Source organism: Hemitrygon akajei, chromosome 26, assembly GCF_048418815.1.
Source record: "Hemitrygon akajei chromosome 26, sHemAka1.3, whole genome shotgun sequence".
Lineage (NCBI taxonomy): Eukaryota > Metazoa > Chordata > Chondrichthyes > Myliobatiformes > Dasyatidae > Hemitrygon > Hemitrygon akajei.
Genome location: NC_133149.1, coordinates 22,027,133 through 22,049,413, shown reverse-complemented (window position 1 = coordinate 22,049,413; position 22,281 = coordinate 22,027,133). Strand labels below are relative to the sequence as shown.

The following is a 22,281-nucleotide window of genomic DNA, read 5'->3' as shown; positions in this document are numbered from 1 at the left end:
AATCATATTTTTTTATTTCTTTAGTGCCTTCAATACAATCCAGCCACTTTTTCTGAGTGAGAAGCTGCAAAGGATGGGCATAGACAAATCCACTATCTCCTGGATTACTGACAGATAGACCCCAGTTTGTACGGCTGTGTAGCTCTCTGTCCGATGTAGAGGTGAGTGGCACTGGAGCGCCACAAGGACTGTCCTGTCTCCATTTCTGTTCACACTGTACACCTCAGACTTTCAGCCTTGTCCCTTGCAAAAGTTCTCTGATGAACTTGCGGTGGTTGGGTGTATCAGAGATGGGCAGGAGTTGGAGTACAGAGGATTGGTGGACAAGTTTGTGGAATGGTGCGGAAAGAATCACCTGCTACCGAATGTGGCCAAAACCAGGGAGATGGTGATTGAGCTTGAAAGGAAGAGGACTGTCACGAGTCCTCAATCCTATGGGAGAGGAGGTTGCGGTGGTGGAGGAGTACAAATACTTGGGTGCTCACCTCGACAACAGATTTGACTGTTAAACCAACACCATGGCTGTTTACAAGAAGGGGATGAGCAGACTATTTTCTAAGGAAACCAAGATTCTACAATGTGTGCAGCAAGACATTGGAGATCTTTTAGCAGTCTGTTGTAGTGAGTGCAGTCTTTGTTGCTTTATGTTGGGGGAGCAGCATCAGTGCTGGTGATGCAAAAAGACTAAATAAACATCAGAAAGGCTGGATCTGTCCTTGGCTACAACCCAGAACTATACAAACTGTTATCCATTATGGACAATCTAGCACATCCTCTCCATGACCTACTGAATAAGCAGTGGAGCACCTTTCAAACAGACTCATTCAGCTCCACAGTTACGAGGATTGTTACAGGAAATCTTTTGTACCAAATGCAATAAGCATATACCAACAGTTCATCTCTGTGCAACAGGGGAACACACATCAGAGTACAATATTATCTGCTTTATTATTTAGTACATTATTGCACATTGGTTCATTATTATTGCTTATATTATTCTGTACTTTATCATTAGTTAAGTCTGTACACTAAGTTGTGTTTTTAATTGTTGCTGCGAAATGAAAGAACTTCCCACTCAGGATCAATAAAGTATTATTAATAATTTCAATATAACATCCTATCTCCTGTACTCAAATGCTTTGATTTATGAAGACCAATGTGTCAAAAAGCTTTCTTTACAACCCTACCTTGCTGTGCTGCCACTTTCAATGAATTATGGACCTGCATTCCCAGATCCCTTTGTTCTACAGAACTCCTCAGCGCCCTACCTTGGTTGGTCCTATTGAAGTGCATACCTTGCACTTGTCTGCATTAAATTCCATCTGCTATTTCTCAGCCTATTTTTCCAGCTGGTCCAGATCCCGCTACAAGTTTTGATAATCTTCCTTGCTATCCACACCCAATCTTGGTGTCATCTGCAAATCTGCTAATCTAGTTAACCACATTATCATCCAGATCATTGATATAGATGACAAACAACAATGGACCCAGCACTGATCGCTGTGGCACACCACTAGTCACAGACCTCCAGCCAGAGGCAACCATCTACTACCACTCTCTGGCTTCTCCCACAAAATCAATGTCTAATCCAATTTACTACCTCATCTTGAATGCCGAGTGACCAAACCTTCTTGACTGACCTCTCATGTGGGACCCCATCAAATGCCTTGTCTACGTAGACAACATCCACTGCCCTGCCCCCAGCAACTTTCCTGGTAACTCCCTAGAAAAAATCTAGGATTGGTTAGACACGTCCTACCACGCACAAAGCCATGGTCACTTTCTTAAACAGCGGAATGACATTAGCAATCTGCTGGTACCTCACCTCTCGCCAAGGATGATTTAAATATTGCTGCTAGGGCCCCTGAAATTTCTGCACTTGTCTCCCACAAGATCCAAGGCTAAACCTGGTCAGGGCCAGGGGATTTATCCACCCTACTTTGCCTCATGATAGCAAACACCACCTCCTCTGTAATCTGTATAGGGTCCATGAAGATGATGCTGCTTTGCCTCACTTCTATAGACTTTGTGTCCATCTCGAGTAAATACAGATGCAAAAATAATTCACTTAAGATCATCCCCCATCTCTTTTGGCTTCACACATGGATCACATTCTGATCTTCCACAGGACCAATTTTGTTCCTTGCAACCCTTTTGTTCTTAACATATCTTAGGATTCTCCTTTTACCTTGTCTGCTAAGGGAACCTCATGCATTCTTTTAGCCCTCCTGATTTCTTTCTTAAATGTTTTGTAGAAACATTTACAAAATGAAGGGCTGAGAGTTTGATTTTTGTTCAGTGAAAATTTTAATGAATTAGGGAACACTACATAAATTATCAAAATTGGTCATGAAGAGAATTAGCCAGAATGAGAGAGCGTGAGTGTGTGTAGGATACAAGTCCAACAACTCTTGTCATTCCTTTCTGGTTACCTTATAGATAAAGATGTCTCCAATTAAATTACATCTACAAATGTTCCACTTGTAATTTGATTATTCTACTGTCTATACAGTGCCTTGAAAAAGTATTCAACCCCACAACTACATTCAAAATTTAAAATATATTGAAGTAGGATATTTTGAACTAATCTACAAAACATTGTGCATCATGTTAAAATCAAAAGAAAAATTCCAAAAATCCCAAAACCTGTCAACAATTTAATAAATATTAAAAACCAAAATTGTGAGGCTGAAGAACTATTCAACCCCTTTGTAATTACTATGCTAACTTTCTTCAGGTGCTATATTACCTGACCAACTCACCCTATTTGTTGATTTAGAAAATTGGAGGATCACCTGTTTTCAATGAATTCATATGAATAAATACCCCTCCTCTCTGTAAGGTCTAATCATATGGTAAATTTTCAACAGACCAAACCAACATGAAGACAAAAGAGTATTCAAGGCAAGTCAGGGAAATGATAATAGAGAAGCACAAATCTGGGGGAAGGATAAAGGACTGCCTCAAAGGCACTGAATACACTTCGTGAAAAAGTGGAAAACATGAAACCACCGTCACACTGCCTAGGTCAGGCCACCCCTCTAAACTTAATTGCCAGAGAAGAATGGCACTTGTGAGAGATGCCAAGTCACTCTGAGTGAGTTGCAGAAGTTAGTGGCTGCAATTGGAAATGAAGCTCATGGCTCCACAATCTCCACAGCCTCAATTTATGGAAGAGTGGTAAGTAAGAAGACCTGGCTAAAAATTTAAAAAGTCTATCCTTGCACATAAAGACTTTGCAAAGTATCACTTAGAAAATACTGTAAAGATGTGAAAGAACACAGAAAATAAATGGATTAAATTCAAATATGTCTGACCAATGTTTTCGATGTAATCAAGAAATTGGTACTTTTTTACATTCTACTTGGTCTTGTTTTAAAATTCAACCATTTTGGATAAATTTAAGACTTTTATTGGAACAAATTACTGGAGTACAACTCCCACATAGTCCACTATTATTTTTATTAGGAGACATTGAAGGGACAATACCAAAACTTAAATTGAATAAGTATAAGAAAAAATTTATAAAAATTGCATTGGCAGTAGCCAAAAAAGTTATCGCAGTTACTTGGAAATCTGATTTATATTTAACTATGGATCGTTGGAATAATGAAATACATAGTTGTATTCCACTTGAAAAAATTACATACAATCTAAGAAATGAACATGATATATTTTTGAAAATTTGGTTCCCATACTTACAAAAGATAGGATTAAATACATAGGTCCTTTGAAGATAAAATTATAAAGTAATGGGGGAAAGTAAAAATAAATATCAAAATTATTTTGAACTCCATGGAGCATGTGGGGATCCTCCGATATCCAGGCAATCTTTCTCTTCTTTCCTTTTTTTTCTTTCTTTAGATAAGGGTTAAGGGGGGGGGGGGGGAGGGTTAATATTATTTTTCTTACTATTTTATCATCACATTTTTTCTTTGTAATTTCTAAAATTTAATAAACAAATAATAATTTTTTAAAAAGATGTGAAAGAAGGTCTTGTGGTTGATGAGACCAGTGCAATTTCTTGGTCACAACACCAAGTGCCTCTACACCATATGTGGTGTAAATCTAATAATACTGCGCATCAACCAGGTAACACCACCCCCACTGTAAAGGATGGTGGAGGTAGCATCATGCTATGGGAATGATTTTTAGCAGCAGGGACTGGAAATCTGGTCAGGATTGATGGGAAGATGAACACTTCTAAACACAGAGATCCTGGATTAAAAACCTACCAGAAAGCTTAAACTGAGGAGGAAGTTCATCTTTAAGCAGGACAATGACCATAAGCACACTGCCAGTGCAACCATGGAGTGGATTCAAATGAAGAAAATTGATGTCCTTGAGTGGCTTCCGGTTTTTAATCGATCCTGATCCACGATAACCTACGCACATCCTCCCGTATGCTTTAAATCATCTCTAGATTACTTATAATAGCTAATACAATGTAAATGCTATGTAAATAGTTGTTATACTGCATCGTTTAGGGAATAATGACAAGAAAGAAAAGTCTATACACGCTCGAACAACAAATACTGGAAGAGCACTCCTGGGTTTTCTCAATTCGCGGTTGGTTGAATTCCCGCATGCAGAACTCGCGGATAAGAGGGGGCCGACTGTAAAATTATGATGGGTATAGATAAAGTGAATGCAAGCAGGTTTTTTCCATTGAGGCTAGGGGAGATAAAAACCACAGGACATGGGTTAAGGGTGAAGGTGGAAAAAGTTTAAAGGGAACATGGGGTGGGCTTCTTCACACAGGGAGTGGTGGGAGTGTGGAATGAGCTGCCAGATGAAGTGGTAAAAGCGGGCTCACTTTTAACATTTAAGAAAAACTTGGACAGGTACATGGATGAGAGGTGTATGGAGGGATATGGTCCAGGTGCAGATCAGTGAGACTAGGCAGAAAAATGGTTCGGCACAGCCAAGAAGGGCCAAAAGGCCTGTTTCTGTGTTGTAATGTCCTATGGTTCTAACACCCTCGGCGCAAATACGCATGGACAGCTCCTGTTGGTAAAAACCAGGAACCAGGTTGATTATATCCTAATAAAAGATGGAAATCAAATATTCTGAAATGCAGGACACATCCAGGAGCTGAATGTGATACTGATCATCAACTGCTGTTGGCTGAGATGAAGCTCAGGGTTAAGAACATAAAACGGGCAAAACCACCAGTCAGATACGATCTCTCAAACATACCAAACTCTTTCAGCATAGAGGTTTGCAACAGTTTTGAAGCCCTGTTAAACTTACAAGAAGAGGTCGAACCAGAAGAACTTTGGAACGTAACAAGAGATGCATTGACAACAGCAGCAGAGAAACACATTCCAAAGTGATGCAAGCACAAAGGCACAGAATGGATCACAAATGAAACGCTGTATGCAGTAGAAAAGAGGAGGTTGGTGAAAGGTCAGAAAGGAACAACAAATAAGGAATACAAGGAGCTGAAGCATGAAGTACAACGACGCTGCAGGCTTGACAAAGAGGCATACCTACAATGCATCTGCTCCAACATGGAAAATGAGGCCAACAAAGGCAACAGCAAGATAGTTTATACTGCAGTAAAAGAACTTACCGGCACCTTCATACCAAGAATTGGTGCAATCAAAAATGACTAAGGAAAAATTCTGATAGAAGATGCAGACGTGAGGGAAAGGTGGCTTGAGTACACCAAGAAACTCTATGAAAATCACAAGAATGAAAACCGTGATAAAGCCATTAACTGGACAACACTAGAACATGAACCCTAGCCACTTCTGTCAGAAGTTGAAAGAGCAATCGAGAAGATTAAAAATAAAGCACCTGGTCCAGACAACATACCAGCAGAACTACTGAAAGCAAAAGGCACCTCAATGGCCCACATCTTGCACCGCATTATCTGCGCCATCTGGAAGACCGGCTAATGGCCAACAGACTGGTGCAATCTGTCTACATTCCAATTCCCAAGAAAGGGGACCTCCTGCAGTGCAGTAATTACAGAACAATTGCATTGGTATCACACACCAGCAAGGTTCTACTCATAATCATCTCTGAGAGACTAAAGAACTATGTAGATAGAGAAATTGCACCTGAACAGGCTGGCTTCAGGAGTGGCCAAGCTCTTCAACATGTGCGTAATAATGGAGAAAATGAGAGAGGTCAATACCCCCCTGTACATCTGCTTCATAGACTACCGTACTCAAAGGCGTTTGACTGTGTCCAAAGCACCAAACTATGGACGACAATGATTCAACTGGGCATGGCACCACACCTGGTGGCTCTTCTAGAAACATTGTATGCTACGCAAACCTCCAGCCTTCGGACCACATCTGGCGAGCCTGAATCATTCTGCAATGGGAAAGGAGTCCATCAAGGCTGCACCCTTTCTCCACACCTTTTTAACATCTACACTGAGATGATCATGAGACTGGCAATTCCAGACAACACTGGCATTAAAATAGGAGGAAGAACAATCAGTAACTTGAGATACGCAGATGACACAGTCCTGCTAGCCACAACATAAGAAGACCTACAAGCACTACTCAATGATGTTGCAAAAGTCTCTGCTGAATTTGGATTGCTGATTAATGGCAAAAAGACCAAAGTTAGGGTGATAAGCAAAACTGCAATTGAAGCTGACATCTACATCGGAAACAAGTTCGAACAAGTGTCCTCCTTTATATACCTTGGTGCAGAACTAAATGACACAAATGAATGCAGCAAGGAAATATGGTGAAGGCTAGCATTGGCACACACAAGTACTACCAAACTCTGGAGCATCTGGAAAGATAGATCTGTGAGCACTGACACCAAGATACGCCTCCTCAAGAGTCTCGTCTGGCCAGTAACCCTATATGGCTGTGAAACATGGACCCTAAAAGCAGCCGATGAAAAGAAGTTGACAGCATTTGAGACGTGGACATACAGACAGATCCTCAGGGTATCATACATTGAAAGGAGATCCGACAACTTCACCCTAGCAAAGACTGGCACAAAACCAATACTTGTGGAAACCATTATCCAAAGGAAACTTCGTTATTCTGGAGAATCTCAAGAACTGATGACACACTGGAACACACTGTGCTTGAAGGCAAAGTAGAAGGAAGCCGCTCCCGAGGCAGACAGAGGACAACCTGGATCAACAACATTAAGAAGTTGACCAGCCTCACCACCAGAGATGCAAGAGGTTTGACTGCCGACAGACTGCAGTGGAAGAAAGTGGTTGCTGAGGTTCTGGCAGAGTATGGCACATGATAATGATGAAGAATCAAACTTTGAAGCAAATTATACACCTTTAAACCCAGTACACTTAGCAAAATTGGTACTCGCTTTTCATTGGCAATGCAAATTTATTTGCTTCAAAATACTGCTCAATTTGCTCAGTATGTAAAATAATTATCTTTTGTGTAATCAGATCTATCTTCCGATGTAGCCAGCCATTTCTGTTTTTATTTATGATTAATATCGCTCGGTACTCACTCTTTATGAACCCGTGAATTCTTTCCTTTACTGCCTTTCTATGTTCCTTGCTAGATTTGTTTTAATAAATTCCTTGTCGCTGATGTTATGTTTTGTAACGTCAAAACATTAAACTAATTCAAAGGAAGACACAGGCATCCAAAATGCGGGTCTAACTTCACATTTACTTTAAGTGAGGTGTGCACCTATCACATGGTAGTGTGATGACATATGCAATTCACGCACTTATACATATAACCCGTAATGAATTATTTAAAGAACAAGAATGCTTAATTAAACGTGTAAAAAAATTTAAATATATATATACACACACACATAATTATTCAAATATTACTGAAATACTGTATTAAAAACACAACACCAACCACTCCAGCTATTTATCAAGTAACCCTTCTCTGAACGACTTATAACACTTAAAACATTCCTCGAGAATGATCAAAACTATAACCAGTATTCCAGATGTGATTTCACCAAGTATAATTTTCCAACTTTTGTATTCAAGTAATAATCAATAAGACCATCAGCTTTCCCAATTACTTGTATCTACAGACCAGCCTTTTGCAAATTGTTTGCTAAGATACCAAGAACACTACATCTCAGTGTATTGCAATCTCTCAGCTCTTATTGCTTTTTTGAAAATTATTCCTGCCAAAATATGCAACTTCACACATTCTTTGAGTTTTCAACGATGTCCCAGTTCTAGATTCTCCAACGAATGGAAATAGCTTTGCATATTAAATAAATATCCAACAATATATTATAAAAATCAAATTGAGAACTAAACTATATAACAGAATTTCCTCTAGTAACCTAACCTTTGGAAACCATGCATCAGCCTGTAAATCCACACTATGCCCCTCCAAGAATAGTAAAATAAAACTTGATAATTTAACTGTATGTTTGCCCGATAGGTCCAAGATTGTTGCCCCCTGTAAAGATGATAGTGGGGGCTGTAGGAAGTGGCACTATGGTTCAAGTTCAGGGGGGCATTCAAAAGGGGAGAGAGAAGAGAAATGTGGTTATATTTGGGATAATATAATTAGGGGAATAGAGAGAATTCTCTGCCACAAGGATCAAGAGTCCAGAAGGCTGTGTTGTCTGCTAGTGCCCAGGTTCAGACATCTCATCTGATCTGCAGAGGAATGTAGAGTGAGAAGGGGAAAATCCAGTTGTCATGGTCCAAGTGGGTATCAATTACATCAGAAGAACAAGGAAAGAAATTCTGCTGAGGTAATTTGAGCAGTTAGGGACTAAAGTAAAATGCAAAACCAAAAAGGTATTAATCTCTGGATTGTTATGTTTATGTGCCCAAGCAGAGCCTTTTAAATGCCTCTACTGTATTGCCTCCACTACCACCCCTGGCAGCACATTCCAGGCACCCACCTATGTAATAAAAACTTGCCCCACAAGTCCCTTTGCAGTCATCCCTTCTCACCTTAAATGCATGCCTCTAGTATTAGACATTTTGACCCCTGGGGAAAAAAAGATACTAGCTGGTCACCGTATCTATGCTTCTCAGTCTTATAAACCTGAATTAAGACTTCCCTCAGCCTCTGCCACTCCAGAGAAAACATCCCAAATGTGCCCAGTCTTTTCTTATAGCACTTGCCCTTTAATCCAGGCAACGCCCTGGTTAACTTCTTTTGCACCCTCTCCAAAATTTCCCCATCCTGCCTATGAAAGAAACAACCAGAAATGAATGCAATACACCAGATAGGGCCTAACCAGAGTTACACAAAGCTCCAAGATATCCTCCTGATTCCTGAACTTGTTTCCTTAACTAATAAAGGCAAGCATACTACATCTTCCTTACCACTCTATCAAGCTGTGGACTTCCAGGGAGCAATGGACTTGAACCAAGATCCTTCTATACATCAACACTGTTAAAGGTCCTGCCATTAACTGTGTTTTGAACTTTTACATTTCCCAATGAAATGCTGCACCCTAGATTGGAAGTGTAAGTGATTTGCTGGTTCATTTGAAAAGACAGTTTGGGGAAGGCTGGTTCAGATAAAGATAAAGGCAAGCCTTGGTCTGTCCAGAAAGAGAGGTTGAGAGCAGAAGTATTGAAAATAGAAGATGTGCTTAAAGACCCTGTTAACTATGCAGAGAAGTTGGTATAGTTCAGAGTGGAAGTAAAACGTCCCAGAGGGAACTCAAAGAAGTCTTGTCATTGGGTGAGATGGAGGAACAGGGACAATGGAATATAGCTTTCATAGGAGGCAGGCTAGGAGGAAATATTGTCAAAATATCCATAGGAATCTGTGGGCTTGTAATGGATTTTGTCTCAAACTTCTCTTTCAAGATGCAGACAGAGATCCAGAAAGAGAAAGGAAGAAACAGATGCTTCTATTAACCCTATAACCTCTACACCACATTCCCATGGTAACCCTGGCTTCATCTTACCCCTGAATCCAAAACATTTTCCCTCTTTTCCAGTTCTCAAGGATCTTTGACCTGAAACATACTGCTGGACCCGTTTTCAGCATTTTCCATTTTTGGTATTGGTTTATTATTGTCACTTGTTACCAAGGTGAAGTGAAACGCTTGTCTTGCATTCCTGTTCATTTTGATCAAACCATTATAAAGTGCATTGAGGTAGAACAGCATAAAACAGTAACAATGCAGAATAAAGTGTAAGGCTCTTGAGAAAATGCAGTGTAGGTAAACGAGAAAGTACAAAGTCATAACAAGAAAGATTGAGAGCTCAAGAGTTCAGCGTACAATACAAGAAGTCCATTGAAGAGTCTGATAACAGTGGGATAGAAGCTGTCCTTGAGCCTTGTGGTACATACTTTCAGGCTTTTGTAACTTCTGCCTGATGGAAGAGGGGAAGAGAGAGTACGTCTGGGGCAGGCAGGGTCGTTGATCATGCTGGCTGCTTTACTGAGGCAGTGAGAAGTATAGGCAGAGTAACGTGCTGAACTGTGGCCACAGCTCTGCAGATTCTTATGATCACGTGCAGAGTAGTTGCCATACAAACAGTCATGCTTCTGGATAGAAAGCTTTCTATAGTACATCGATAAAAATTGTTAAGGGTCAATGGGGACATGCCAAGTTTCTTTAGCCTCCTGGGAAAGTAGAGGCACTGGTGAGCTTTCTTGGCTGTGACATCAACATGGTTGAGCCAGGACAGGCTAATGATGATGTTCACACCTAGGAACTTGAAGCTGTCAACCTGCTCAACCTCAAAACCACTGATGTCGACAGGAGCATGTGTGATTCTCCACCTTGTAGCATATGGAGTAGGTCGCATTTCTAGCAGCTCTCTCTCTTTTAATATATTTTATATCCCACTAACAGATCCCTTTTAGTTTTGATGATTTACTACTTCTACTGAAGGAATTATTATTTTTACTGAAGGATTCACGACTTAATTACAATGGCCAGAAAAAGTCGTTCTGGTATTGAATTGCGTAGCGGCAAGACTTTCCCTGAAATGGAGCAAACGGAACAAACCAAGAAAACGGAGGAACCTGTTACACTAGCGGGAATATTTTCTTCAATACAAGACATGAAGTCAGAATTCAGATCGCTTAATATTAAAATTGATAAGCTGACCGTTTCAAACGCGAAGCTCGAAAAAGCTATTTCTACGATTCAAGACTCTCTGGAAAACTTGGACTCTCAATTTCAAACACTTCAGCAGACTACAACCCGAATAGAGACTGAGCATGATCTATTCAAGCAAACTATTAAAGATCAAGGAATGAAGATATCTTCAATGGAAAAGAAAATTAATGAAATTACCTCGGAACTATCTAAAATGAAAAGAATGGTTGATTTAGATAGTAGAGGGCGTCGGAGGAATCTGCGTATTCTGGGACTGCCTGAAAATACTGAAGCTGGCGATCTGTTAAAATTCTTTTCAGATATGCTGTACTCACTTTTCAATGAGACCCTCGAAACTAGCCCCTTAATTGACAGAGCTCACAGAATTCCATTTTTTCGGCGTTCAGCCGAATTACGTCCTCGAGCAGTTGTACTTTCTTTGCATTATTACACAACTAAAGAAGTTATTATTCGAGAAGCCAGAAAGAAACGGAAATTATTCTTCAATTCAACACAAATTCGTATAGTTGAAGATTATTCACCCGAAATCTTTGCCGAAAGGAAGAAATATCGAGAAGTTATGAGTGAAATGTATAAATTAAATTTAAATCCCTCCCTTTGCTTTCCAGCAAAGCTGATAATTTTTCCTGAAAAATCTCAATCATTGAGAATCTACTCTCCTCAGGAGGGATGGGAGTATATTAAAAACCTTAAAGTTAAGCCTACTGAATAAAATATTAAAGTTACTCCGATTACTCAATAGGCAATTTTGAAGTATCTGCTGTATGAGTTGTTTATGGAGCTTTTGAGTTAAGTACATGTTATACCTTTTCATTCTCTGGTATGGGACGTGGTCGATTTAATTTTTTCTTTATCTTATTAATAATTAGTACATATATAACTGTCTTGTAGAGAACTTTTATAGTATTGTACTTTAGTGGTCCATGTAGGACACACATATACACACATATATATACACACACATATATATATATATATACACACATACATACATACACTCATTTACTTTTCTTTTTCGAGAGAAAGAATATTGTTTATAACATTATTCGCCCAGATTTATTCCTTCTTTTGAATATATGTTTAAGCTACTTTAGCTGATTCTAAGATGTCCGTTGTTAATTATATTTTTATTAATGTTAGACATAACATTATAGTAGTTGAATTCTGTTTGTGCCTTTTATTATGGCTATGTTCTGTGTGATTTTTGCCTTTTTTTATTATACGGAACTGCAAGATGGAGAACAGGGTCAAAGTGATTACGGTAGTTAGCATGGGACCAGCCTATCGGTTCCTTCATTTCTATCTATTGGGTGGCGGGAGGGGGGGAGGGGTCTATTAGAGTAGGTCCTTTTCTTGATTGGGCAGTTCTTTTGATGGATTTCTTTTTCGTAAATGCGTCACTCCGTTTGGTTGTACCCGCGCCTTTTGGTTTAATCTGTACTTGCGTAACATTTCTTTTATACAATATTAAACTCAATTTTAAACATGGATGTTAATAAAATCAATATAATATCTTGGAATTGGAATGGTGTCAATCATCCCATTAAGCATAAAAAGATTTTTAAGAAATTAAAAACACTTAATGCTGATATTATTTTTGCGCAAGAAAATCATATACGAAAACAGGATGAGGACAGATTTTTTGCTTCTGGAAAGGGCCTTTATTTCACTCGCTGTCGGATAGTAAAACAAGAGGCGTTTCTATATTTCTTAGCCCCAAAATCCCTTTTGTACACCTTAATACTACTACAGATTCAATTGGAAGATATTTAATTGTTACTGGTTTATTATGCGAGCAAAAGGTAGCTCTGGTGTGTGTATACGCACCTAATGTAGATAATTCTGATTTTTTTAAGGAACTTTTTTCAGAGTTACCGAATCTCAATGAATATAAACTGATCATGGGTGGTGACTTTAATTGTTGTTTAAATCTGGCGATTGACAGGTCATCAACCAATCCGTCGCTTCCTAATAAAGCGGCAGCTTGTATTAACTCTTTTTTAGATACACGTCTGTTAAACTCCGTTGTTGAATGTGCGTATGACATCATTGCGCTTTCAGATCACGTGCCTTTAAAGTTAACCCTTAAGCTTTCGGATAGATTTTTGAAAATCTCACAATGGAGATTGAACCCCGTATTGTTACAGGATCCAGCTTTTGTTAATTTTATTAAGGAGCAAATTTCTATATTTTTTGAATTTAATACAACTGAAGGAATGTCAAATCTGGTTATATGGGACACCTTAAAATCTTTTCTTAGGGGACAGATAATCTCATATTCAGCAGCCTTGAGAAAGAAAAATAAAGCAGAATTGTCAGTGCTTATTAATAAAATTAAACAGATAAAGCATATTCAATTAAACCTACTGAAGACCTATATAAAGAAAGGGTCAAACTTCAATCACAGTATGATTTACTTCTGACCTTTCCCACTGAACAGCAAATTTTTAAATCTAAAAGTTTATTTTATATACATGGGGAAAAATCTGCTAAACTTTTAGCGGGTCAGTTAAAGGCTATATCCTCTATGCAGTTAGGTAAAGCTCCGGGACCTGATGGTTATACGGTAGAATTTTACAAGACCTTTCATGAAATGCTTACACCACATCTTCATCAAACGTTTACCGACTCTACATCCTCTGGGAACCTTCCTAAAACTTTTTATGAAGCACTAATTTCATTGATTCCAAAAAAAGGGAAAGACCCACTGGAATGTGTATCCTACAGACCTATTTCTTTACTGAATGTAAATTTTAAAATTCTCTCTAAGATTCTAGCAAATAGGCTTGAGACTATCTTGCCTAATGTTATCTCAAACGATCAAACAGGATTTAGTAAAAATAGGTATTCACATTTTAATATTCGAAGATTATTAAATATCATTTATTCCCCCTCGGCCAAAGAATCGGAATGTATTGTATCTTTGGATGCAGAGAAAGCCTTTGATAGGGTGGAGTGGCCTTATCTATTCCAGGTTTTGAAGAGGTTCAATTTTGGTCCAGGATTTATTTCCTGGATTAAATTGATTTATCATGCCCCGGTAACTGCAGTTTTAACTAATAATCAAAAGTCTCTTTACTTTAAATTATATAGAGGTACCCGTCAGGGTTGCCCCTTTAGTCCTTTATTATTTAATTTGACTTTAGAACCACTTGCTATTGCTCTTAGGGATTCTAATTCTGTGCAGGGTATTAGGAGAGGGGATAAATTACATAAGGTTTCGTTATACGCGGATGATTTATTAGTTTACATTTCAAATCCTAAGAAATCTATTCCTTCTATGTTATCTATATTTATGGAATTTGGTACTTTTTCTGGATATAAACTTAATTTACATAAAAGTGAGTTATTTCCTATTAATAATTATTCTGATTATTATAATCAAATACCATTTAATACTGCCAAAAACCATTTTACTTACCTTGGTATCAAAATTACAAAAAATTTTAAAGACCTATATAGGTATAATTTCTTCCCTTTAGTTGAATATACTCAACAGGCGCTTTCTAAATGGTCACCTATGTCGATGTCATTGATAGGTCGAATAAATGCTATAAAAATGGTTATTCTACTGAAATTTTCATATATATATATATATATATATATTTCAAGCAGTTCCCTCTTTTGTTCCAAAAACATTTTTTGATAAAATAGATTCTCTTGATTTTATCTTATGTTTGGAATAATAAAAGCTCTAAAGTGAATAAACTTTTATTGCAAAAATCAAAAAAAGATGGAGGACTGGCTTTACCAAACTTTAGATTTTATTATTGGGCAATTAATATTCATTATATTACTTTTTGGATTTATGATATAGACGACCAAGATCGCCCTTCATGGTTACAGTTGAAGGAAAATTCAGTAATGGGGTTTTCGTTAGCTTCTTTATTCGGAGCTCCTCTTCCGTTTTCGTTCTCCAGAATAGGTAGACAAGCTCTTAACCCTATTGTTAAACATACTTTAAAAATTTGGTTTCAATTTCGTAGATTTTTTGAATTAAATGATTTTTTTTTACTTTCTAGTAATATTTATTCTAATTTCTTTTTTAAACCATCAACTTTGGATAAAGCTTTTTTAACATGGAAAATTAAGGGAATAAATACTTTTTTAGATTTGTTTTTACAAGACTGTTTAATGTCTTTTTCACAGTTAATGGATAAATATGATATCTCTAATACACATTTTTTCAGGTATTTACAGGTTAGGAATTTCTTACGTGATTTTTTACCGAATTACCCCTTGGCCTGCTCTTCAAATTTGGCTTATGTTATTTTTCAGTTTAAACCTTTTCAAAAATGATTAATAGCTATCATTTATAAATAGTTAATGAATGCTCACATGTCGCCTAATGATAGGGTTCAACGTACCTGGGAAGTAGAACTTCAACATTCATTTTCAGATAATCAATGGAGTAAAATTTATTATTTAGTCAATAATTCATCTATCTGCGCACGCCATATCTTAATTCAGTTTAAGATAGTACATAGGGCCCATATGTCCAAAGATAAATTGGCGCATATTTTTCCCAAATATAAGCCCTATTTGTGACAGATGTAACGCAGAAATGGCTACTCTAACTCATATGTTTTGGTCATGTGTAAGTTTAAATAATTTTTGGAGGAATGTGTTTGGAATATTATCTAAAGTTATAGATATGGATGTTCAACCTAATCCACTTACAGCAATTTTTGGGATTATTCCAGATTATTACAGCAAACAAAGTGTCTGCTTCTGCCCAACATGTGATAGCTTTTTCAACTTTACTGGCTAGGAGAGCTATTTTGCTACATTGGAAAGAATCTAACCCACCTACTGTTTTTTTATTGGCTCTCCTCCATTATGTCATGTCTAAGCTTGGAGAAAATTAGAAGCCGGACATTTGATACATCCTTTAATTTTGAACAAGTCTGGCGACCTTTTATTCAATATTTTCACATGATTTAATTTATTTTTATTTTTTTATTCTCTTTGGGGAAAATCCTTATCCACGAAGGTTCGGAGATGACTGGAAGGATGTTTCTCTCTCTCTCTCTCTCTCTCTCTCTCTCTCTCTGTTTTTTCTAATTTTATTCTCAATTGGACTACCCAATCTTTCTTTTTCTTTTTTCTCTTTCTTTTTTCTGTTTTTTGTTTCAGTTTAGTTAGCAGGGGTTTTTTTCCTTATCAATAAAATTTCCAATTTTTTTTAATGATTGTTATGAGAAGTTGTAGTTTTTTTTGACCATTGTATATATAACAGCATAATATTTTACTTATTTGATTTTGAAATTATATACTTTTTGTTTTTTACTATTGCTGTTTATATGTCTTTTATATTATCTACTTGTTAAACTCCTCTTCCGATTTGTATATTCTTTATTTGGAAATCAATATAAAAGATTGAAAAATGAAATGAAGGAGCATGTGCACTATCCCCATTCCTGAAGTCAATGATCAGATATTTTGTTTTGTTGACATTGAGGGAAATATGTCATCATAACACTATATTACTGAGCTCTTTATCTACTTCCTGTACACCAACTCAGCTATTTGAGATGCGGCTTCACTAGTGGTATCATCTGCAAACTGGTAGATGGAGTTAGAGCAGAATCTGGCCACGCAGTCATGAGTGTACAGGGAGTAGAGTAGTGAGCTGCGGACACAACCTTGTGGAGCACCAATGTTTAAAGTAATCGTGGTAGAGGTGTTGATACCTATTCTTGCTAATTACGTTCTATTGGTCAAGAAGTCAAAGATCCAGTTGCAGGGGGAAGCATTGACTCCTGTGATTCAGAGTTTGATGATGAGATTACTTGGAGTAATAGTATTTAGGCAGAACTGTAGTCAATACACAATTTTATCTCAAATTTCCAGCATCCATAGTGCTGGGGGGAAAAAATCATAACTATCAAATCAGTTCAAAAACCTTCTGCCATTTCTAACATGGTGGATTTTAGGGGTTTTTTTTCAAATTTAAGACCAATAGAAAGTAACGTTATCATTGAAAAGATAACTCACATCTCTTGCTGGAGACACCTTCCAGACTCCTCCAGGAAGACTCGAGTCCAAGTCCATTTCTGTTACTGTTTGACATGATGCAAGTCGATGCCGAGCCTCTTTTGTAACTTTGCTCAGCTGAAACAAACAAATATCTCGAGCATTACTTTCAAAATAATGATTTTTGTAAGTAAACAAAAACAAAATGTCATCTTCAACACTTCTGCTCTTTCTTGACAAAATTCAATCTTTTTTATAAATGCATGCAATTTTCATATAAAATTAGCTTTAAATTTAAACAAATTGAAAATGTTATGTTATAAATTGAAAAGTTCAAATCCAATGGGACAAGTACAATACAACTTCGGATAATGTAGGCTTATGTCAAAAAATCCTCAAAAGAGCATTTTTCCCCCAATCATAGTTGATTCATCATTGAGGATCCATTGAGATACACATGGCTGCTGGAAATCAAGAGATAAAAGATTGGTCCCATATTGTACATTGGGATGAAATGCCAAACAGCTGAATAGGAGGTAGTCATTTGCATGTGATGATAGCTGGAAACAGTCACCATATATAAAAAGGATAAACTACAAAGAAGGATGGAGTAACGAAATCACTGATCATTTCAAGAGACTTGTATTTCAGTAATTATAAATTAGTTTGTTATGGACATTTGCTGTAAAAATTAAACACACAAAAAAAAATTCTTTTCCTCAAATACCTACTCAGTTATAGGACAAGTCAACAATTGGTACTGGAATTGGTAACGGTTTATTATCATCACATGTATCGAAATATAGCATAAAGCTTGCTTTGCATTCTGTTTATACAGATCAAATCATTACACAGTACGTTGAGCTAGAACAAGGTAAAATAACAATACAGAATAAAATGTAACAAACTAATAATATCTGGCCATTTGGTTTTCTTTAACTTTTATTGTTCTTACTGAAACTACTGAAGATTTAGAAACCTAGTAGGATGATTCACTTGATAGCAGTATGAATTAAGTTGTTTCTGCTATTTATGTGCGGTCTCAGTATGTGCGGTTGGGAGACTGTAGGTCTGACACGGTGGTCAGCAGCACAGGAGCGCCGCAGGGAACCGTACTCTCTCCGGTCCTGTTCACCCTGTACACATCAGACTTCCAATATAACTCGGAGTCCTGCCATGTGCAGAAGTTCGCTGATGACACGGCCATAGTGGGGTGTGTCAGGAATGGACAGGAGGAGGAGTATAGGAAACTGATACAGGACTTTGTGATATGGTGTGACTCAAACTACCTGCGTCTCAATATCACAAAGACCAAGGAGATGGTGGTGGACTTTAGGAGATCTAGGCCTCATATGGAGCCAGTGATCATTAATGGAGAATGTGTGGAGCAGGTTAAGACCTACAAGTATCTGGGAGTACAGTTAGACGAGAAGCTAGACCGGACTGCCAACACAGATGCCTTGTGCAGGAAGGCACAGAGTCGACTGTACTTCCTTAGAAGGTTGGCGTCATTCAATGTCTGTAGTGAGATGCTGAAGATGTTCTATAGGTCAGTTGTGGAGAGCGCCCTCTTCTTTGTGGTGGCGTGTTGGGGAGGAAGCATTAAGAAGAGGGACGCCTCACGTCTTAATAAGCTGGTAAGGAAGGCGGGCTCTGTCGTGGGCAAAGTACTGGAGAGTTTAACATCGGTAGCTGAGCGAAGGGCGCTGAGTAGGCTACGGTCAATTATGGAAAACTCTGAACATCCTCTACATAGCACCATCCAGAGACAGAGAAGCAGTTTCAGCGACAGGTTACTATCGATGCTATGCTCCTCAGACAGGATGAAGAGGTCAATACTCCCCAATGCCATTAGGCTTTACAATTCAACCACCAGGACTTAAGAACTTTTTAAAAGCTATTATTAATGCTTTTTGAGATAGTGATTTAGATGCATATCATATTTTTTACTGAGTTAAGTATTGTATGTAAGTGTATGGGACATTGGAAAAAAAAAGTTGAATTTCCCCATGGGGATGAATAAAGTATCTATCTACCTATCTAAAATCGAAGCCCTATTCAAAAATTTCAGGTAAACCATGTTTAAATCCTCAAATTAACTTGTAACACAGCATGTAATATTAAATATTGTGCAGATATTCAACTGCTACACATTGCATAAAATAAACTTATTAAAGAAAATTATGATGCAGATTAGAAATCGAAGTTTCTCACACTCATAGAAAATTAACTTTAACTTTGTTGCTTCCACAATCGGCAGATTTGAATCTGCTCTTGATATAGTCCTTACCTTTATGGAATAAGTTTTGCTACAGGTAACATAACAATTCACAACATTTCTTGAGTTATTCAGTAAAGCTTAGTAATAGAAAGGACTTGGAGCTATTTTCTAGAAATAAACACCAAAATTAAACTCAAATGGAGGAAATCTGACCAAGATAATAGATTATATCCATTTCTAAGAAATCAAGTAATTGGCCAACGTCATCTACATTTATTAAAATTTAGTGACGCAGCACAGAGCAGGCTCTTCCCGCCCTTCAAGCCACACTGCCCCACAACCCCAATTAACCCTACCCTAATCACGGGACAATTTACAATGACCAATTAACCTACCCTGTATATGTTTGGATGGCAGGAGGAAATCTGTGCACCGGAGGAAAACTCACACATTCCACAGGGAGAACATACAGCACAGCGCTGGAATTGAACTCTGAACTCCAGAACATTCCGAACTGCAATACAGTCATGCTAACTGCTACACTACCCATGACTGCAGAGGTTTAATTGGATCCAAAACTTGAGATCCCTTAGCATACATTAAGGCTTGTGTTGCATCTGCCTTCCACTTCCCTTCACAGATCCTACCTGACCCACCTACTGAATTCCTCCAGCATCTTGTTTGTTGCTCCAGATTCCAGCATCTGCAATCTCTTATGTTTCAATGGCTCACTCTCCACTTGTTGCAGATTTAGTCTGGGAACAGTCCTTCAGGATTCAGCCAGTTCTGTGAGTGATGGTTCTGCCAAGAAACTCTTGGTGAAGGACAATGGTCCTCCACCAAGAGTGCCTTCTGTGCCATGCTACTTTCAGAGCTTATTTCCTCGCAACTATTGTTCAACATCGAGGAGTACTGATTCATCAGTTGAGAGGATGGTGATAATCAAGAGGTCACATTAATACATTGAGAGTTCATTGAGTTTGAAGTCATCTTTGAGAATTTCAAGCACTACTCCTTCTCACCTGTACCAATGTGGTGCCAGCTCTGCTAGGTCTGTCCCGCTGGTGGGACAGCACATTTGCATAGATTGTGCTGAAAATGTCAAATGTGATCGGATTCTGAGTACAACAACGTCGAGCTGTTGCTTGATTTGTCTATAAAACAACTTTCAACAGAGGCACCAGTCCCTTGATGTCACGTGGACAAATTTACAAGGCTGACATGGCTAAAAGTGACTTCACTCTGTTTGAATTCAATACCAAGATCAAGGGCTAGTAGTCTAAATCATTTTATTTTCTCTATTTGAACATAGCATTTATGGGACAAGTGAATGGCTTCCTAAGCTATTTCAAAGAGCAGTTACAAGTCAATTGCATGGAGCAGGCCTGGAAGCTAGAATGGGCAAAGATTGCAGATTTTGGTATCATCATTGATATGGTCCCCAACATTAACTGTCTGGGAGTCACTGTTGAACCGAAGCTTAACGACTTTTCAACACCGACAATTCACAAATCAGGACTGTGACGGAACACTCTCCACTTGCCCGGATGACGACTGCTTCAATAACTCTCAAGGAGCTCAACACCACCTAAAAGGAAGTTGCTTTACTGGCACTCCAACTAGCTTAAACATTCATTTCTTTACCTAAGCTACTCTTACTGCACCTTTGTCAGCAAAAAAGACAAAAACAGCAAGTACATGAGACCATCATAACATGAATGTTTCATTCTAAGTTGTACACCGTCCTGATTTGGAAATGTATTATTTTTTCCTCAACTCCACTGTGTCCAAGTTATAGAACTCCAAAACCTTCAGTGGTACAATAAAAGATCTTCGCCAGGAGTACAGTTTAGTTAAGCTGGCAACTCAGCACAACCTTTTCAGGATAATTATGAATAACAATAATTTCTGACCTCACCAGCAATACCCAGATTCCTAAAGGAGCATAAATATAAAAGGTAACTTTGCTTAAGACAGTCTGTTTCTGTGAAATATCTATTATGCCTATTAAAAGATTCACAGACAGGATGAGAGAAAGTAAATGATAAGTTTTGTTTTAGAAAAGCAATTAATGTTAAACATATTTCCATGTTCCTGGAATTTCCTGAATGGGTAATGGAAGTTTACATTTTCATTAATTTTATGTTATCATGATTCAAATTTCAAATTTTTATTCCAATTTGGCACATTGACACAACTGGATTTCATATTTTAATCAATATGCTAACAATATAAGAGGACATTCAATCTACTGTATGTCTATGAGTACTAAAGACCTGTGCTGAACAACTGGCTGAAGTGCTCACTGATATCTTTAACCCTTCGCTTTGACAGCCTGAAGTAGCGGTGCCCAAGAAGAATGTGGTAACCTGTCTCATTGACTATCGTACAGTTTGCAAGGTTGTTGATGAAACACATCAACCCCTACCTGAGAAACTGCTTGGATTCGCTCCAATTTTCCCACCAGCATAACAAGTCCACAAAAGATGTCATTTCATTGGCTCTTCACTCAACCCTGGGACATCTGAACTGCAAAAATGCATACATCAGGATGCTATTTATCGACTACAGCTTGGCATTCAATACAATCATCCACTTAAAACAAATCAATAAGCTTCAAGACATTGGCCTCAACACCTCTGTGCAACTGGATCCTCGATTTTCTCACTTGCAGACCCCAGAAGGTTCAGATCGGCACCAACATCTCCTCTGCAATCTCCATCAACACAGGTGCACCACAAGGTTGTGTGCTTAGCCCCCTGCTCTACAACAACCACCTCTCACTCAATGCCAACAAGACCAAGGAGCTGATTATTGACTTCAGGAAGAGGAAACCGAAGGACCATGAGCCAGTCCTCATCCAGGGATCAGAGATGGAAAGGGTCAGCAACCTCAAATTCCTCAGTATTATCATTTTAGAGGATTTATCCTGGGCCCAGCATGTTGGTGAAGAAAGCACGGCAGCGCATTTACTTCCTTTGCGAAGATTCAGCATGACAACTAAAACTTTGACAAATTTCTATAGCTGTTTGGTGGACAGTTTATTAACTAGC

At 38.1% G+C, this 22,281-nt stretch overlaps 1 protein-coding gene across 2 annotated transcripts in view; it reads right to left on the bottom strand.

Annotated features, from left to right (window-relative positions):
- Positions 1 to 22,281, bottom strand: part of ccdc15 (coiled-coil domain containing 15) — a 65,287-nt gene that overhangs the window by 29,391 nt on the left and 13,615 nt on the right. For both annotated transcript variants that reach the window (XM_073029715.1, XM_073029716.1), the window contains one exon: positions 17,029 to 17,145. In XM_073029715.1, the coding sequence (XP_072885816.1) occupies positions 17,029 to 17,145 (117 nt within the window). The remainder of the gene's footprint in view (positions 1 to 17,028; positions 17,146 to 22,281) is intronic.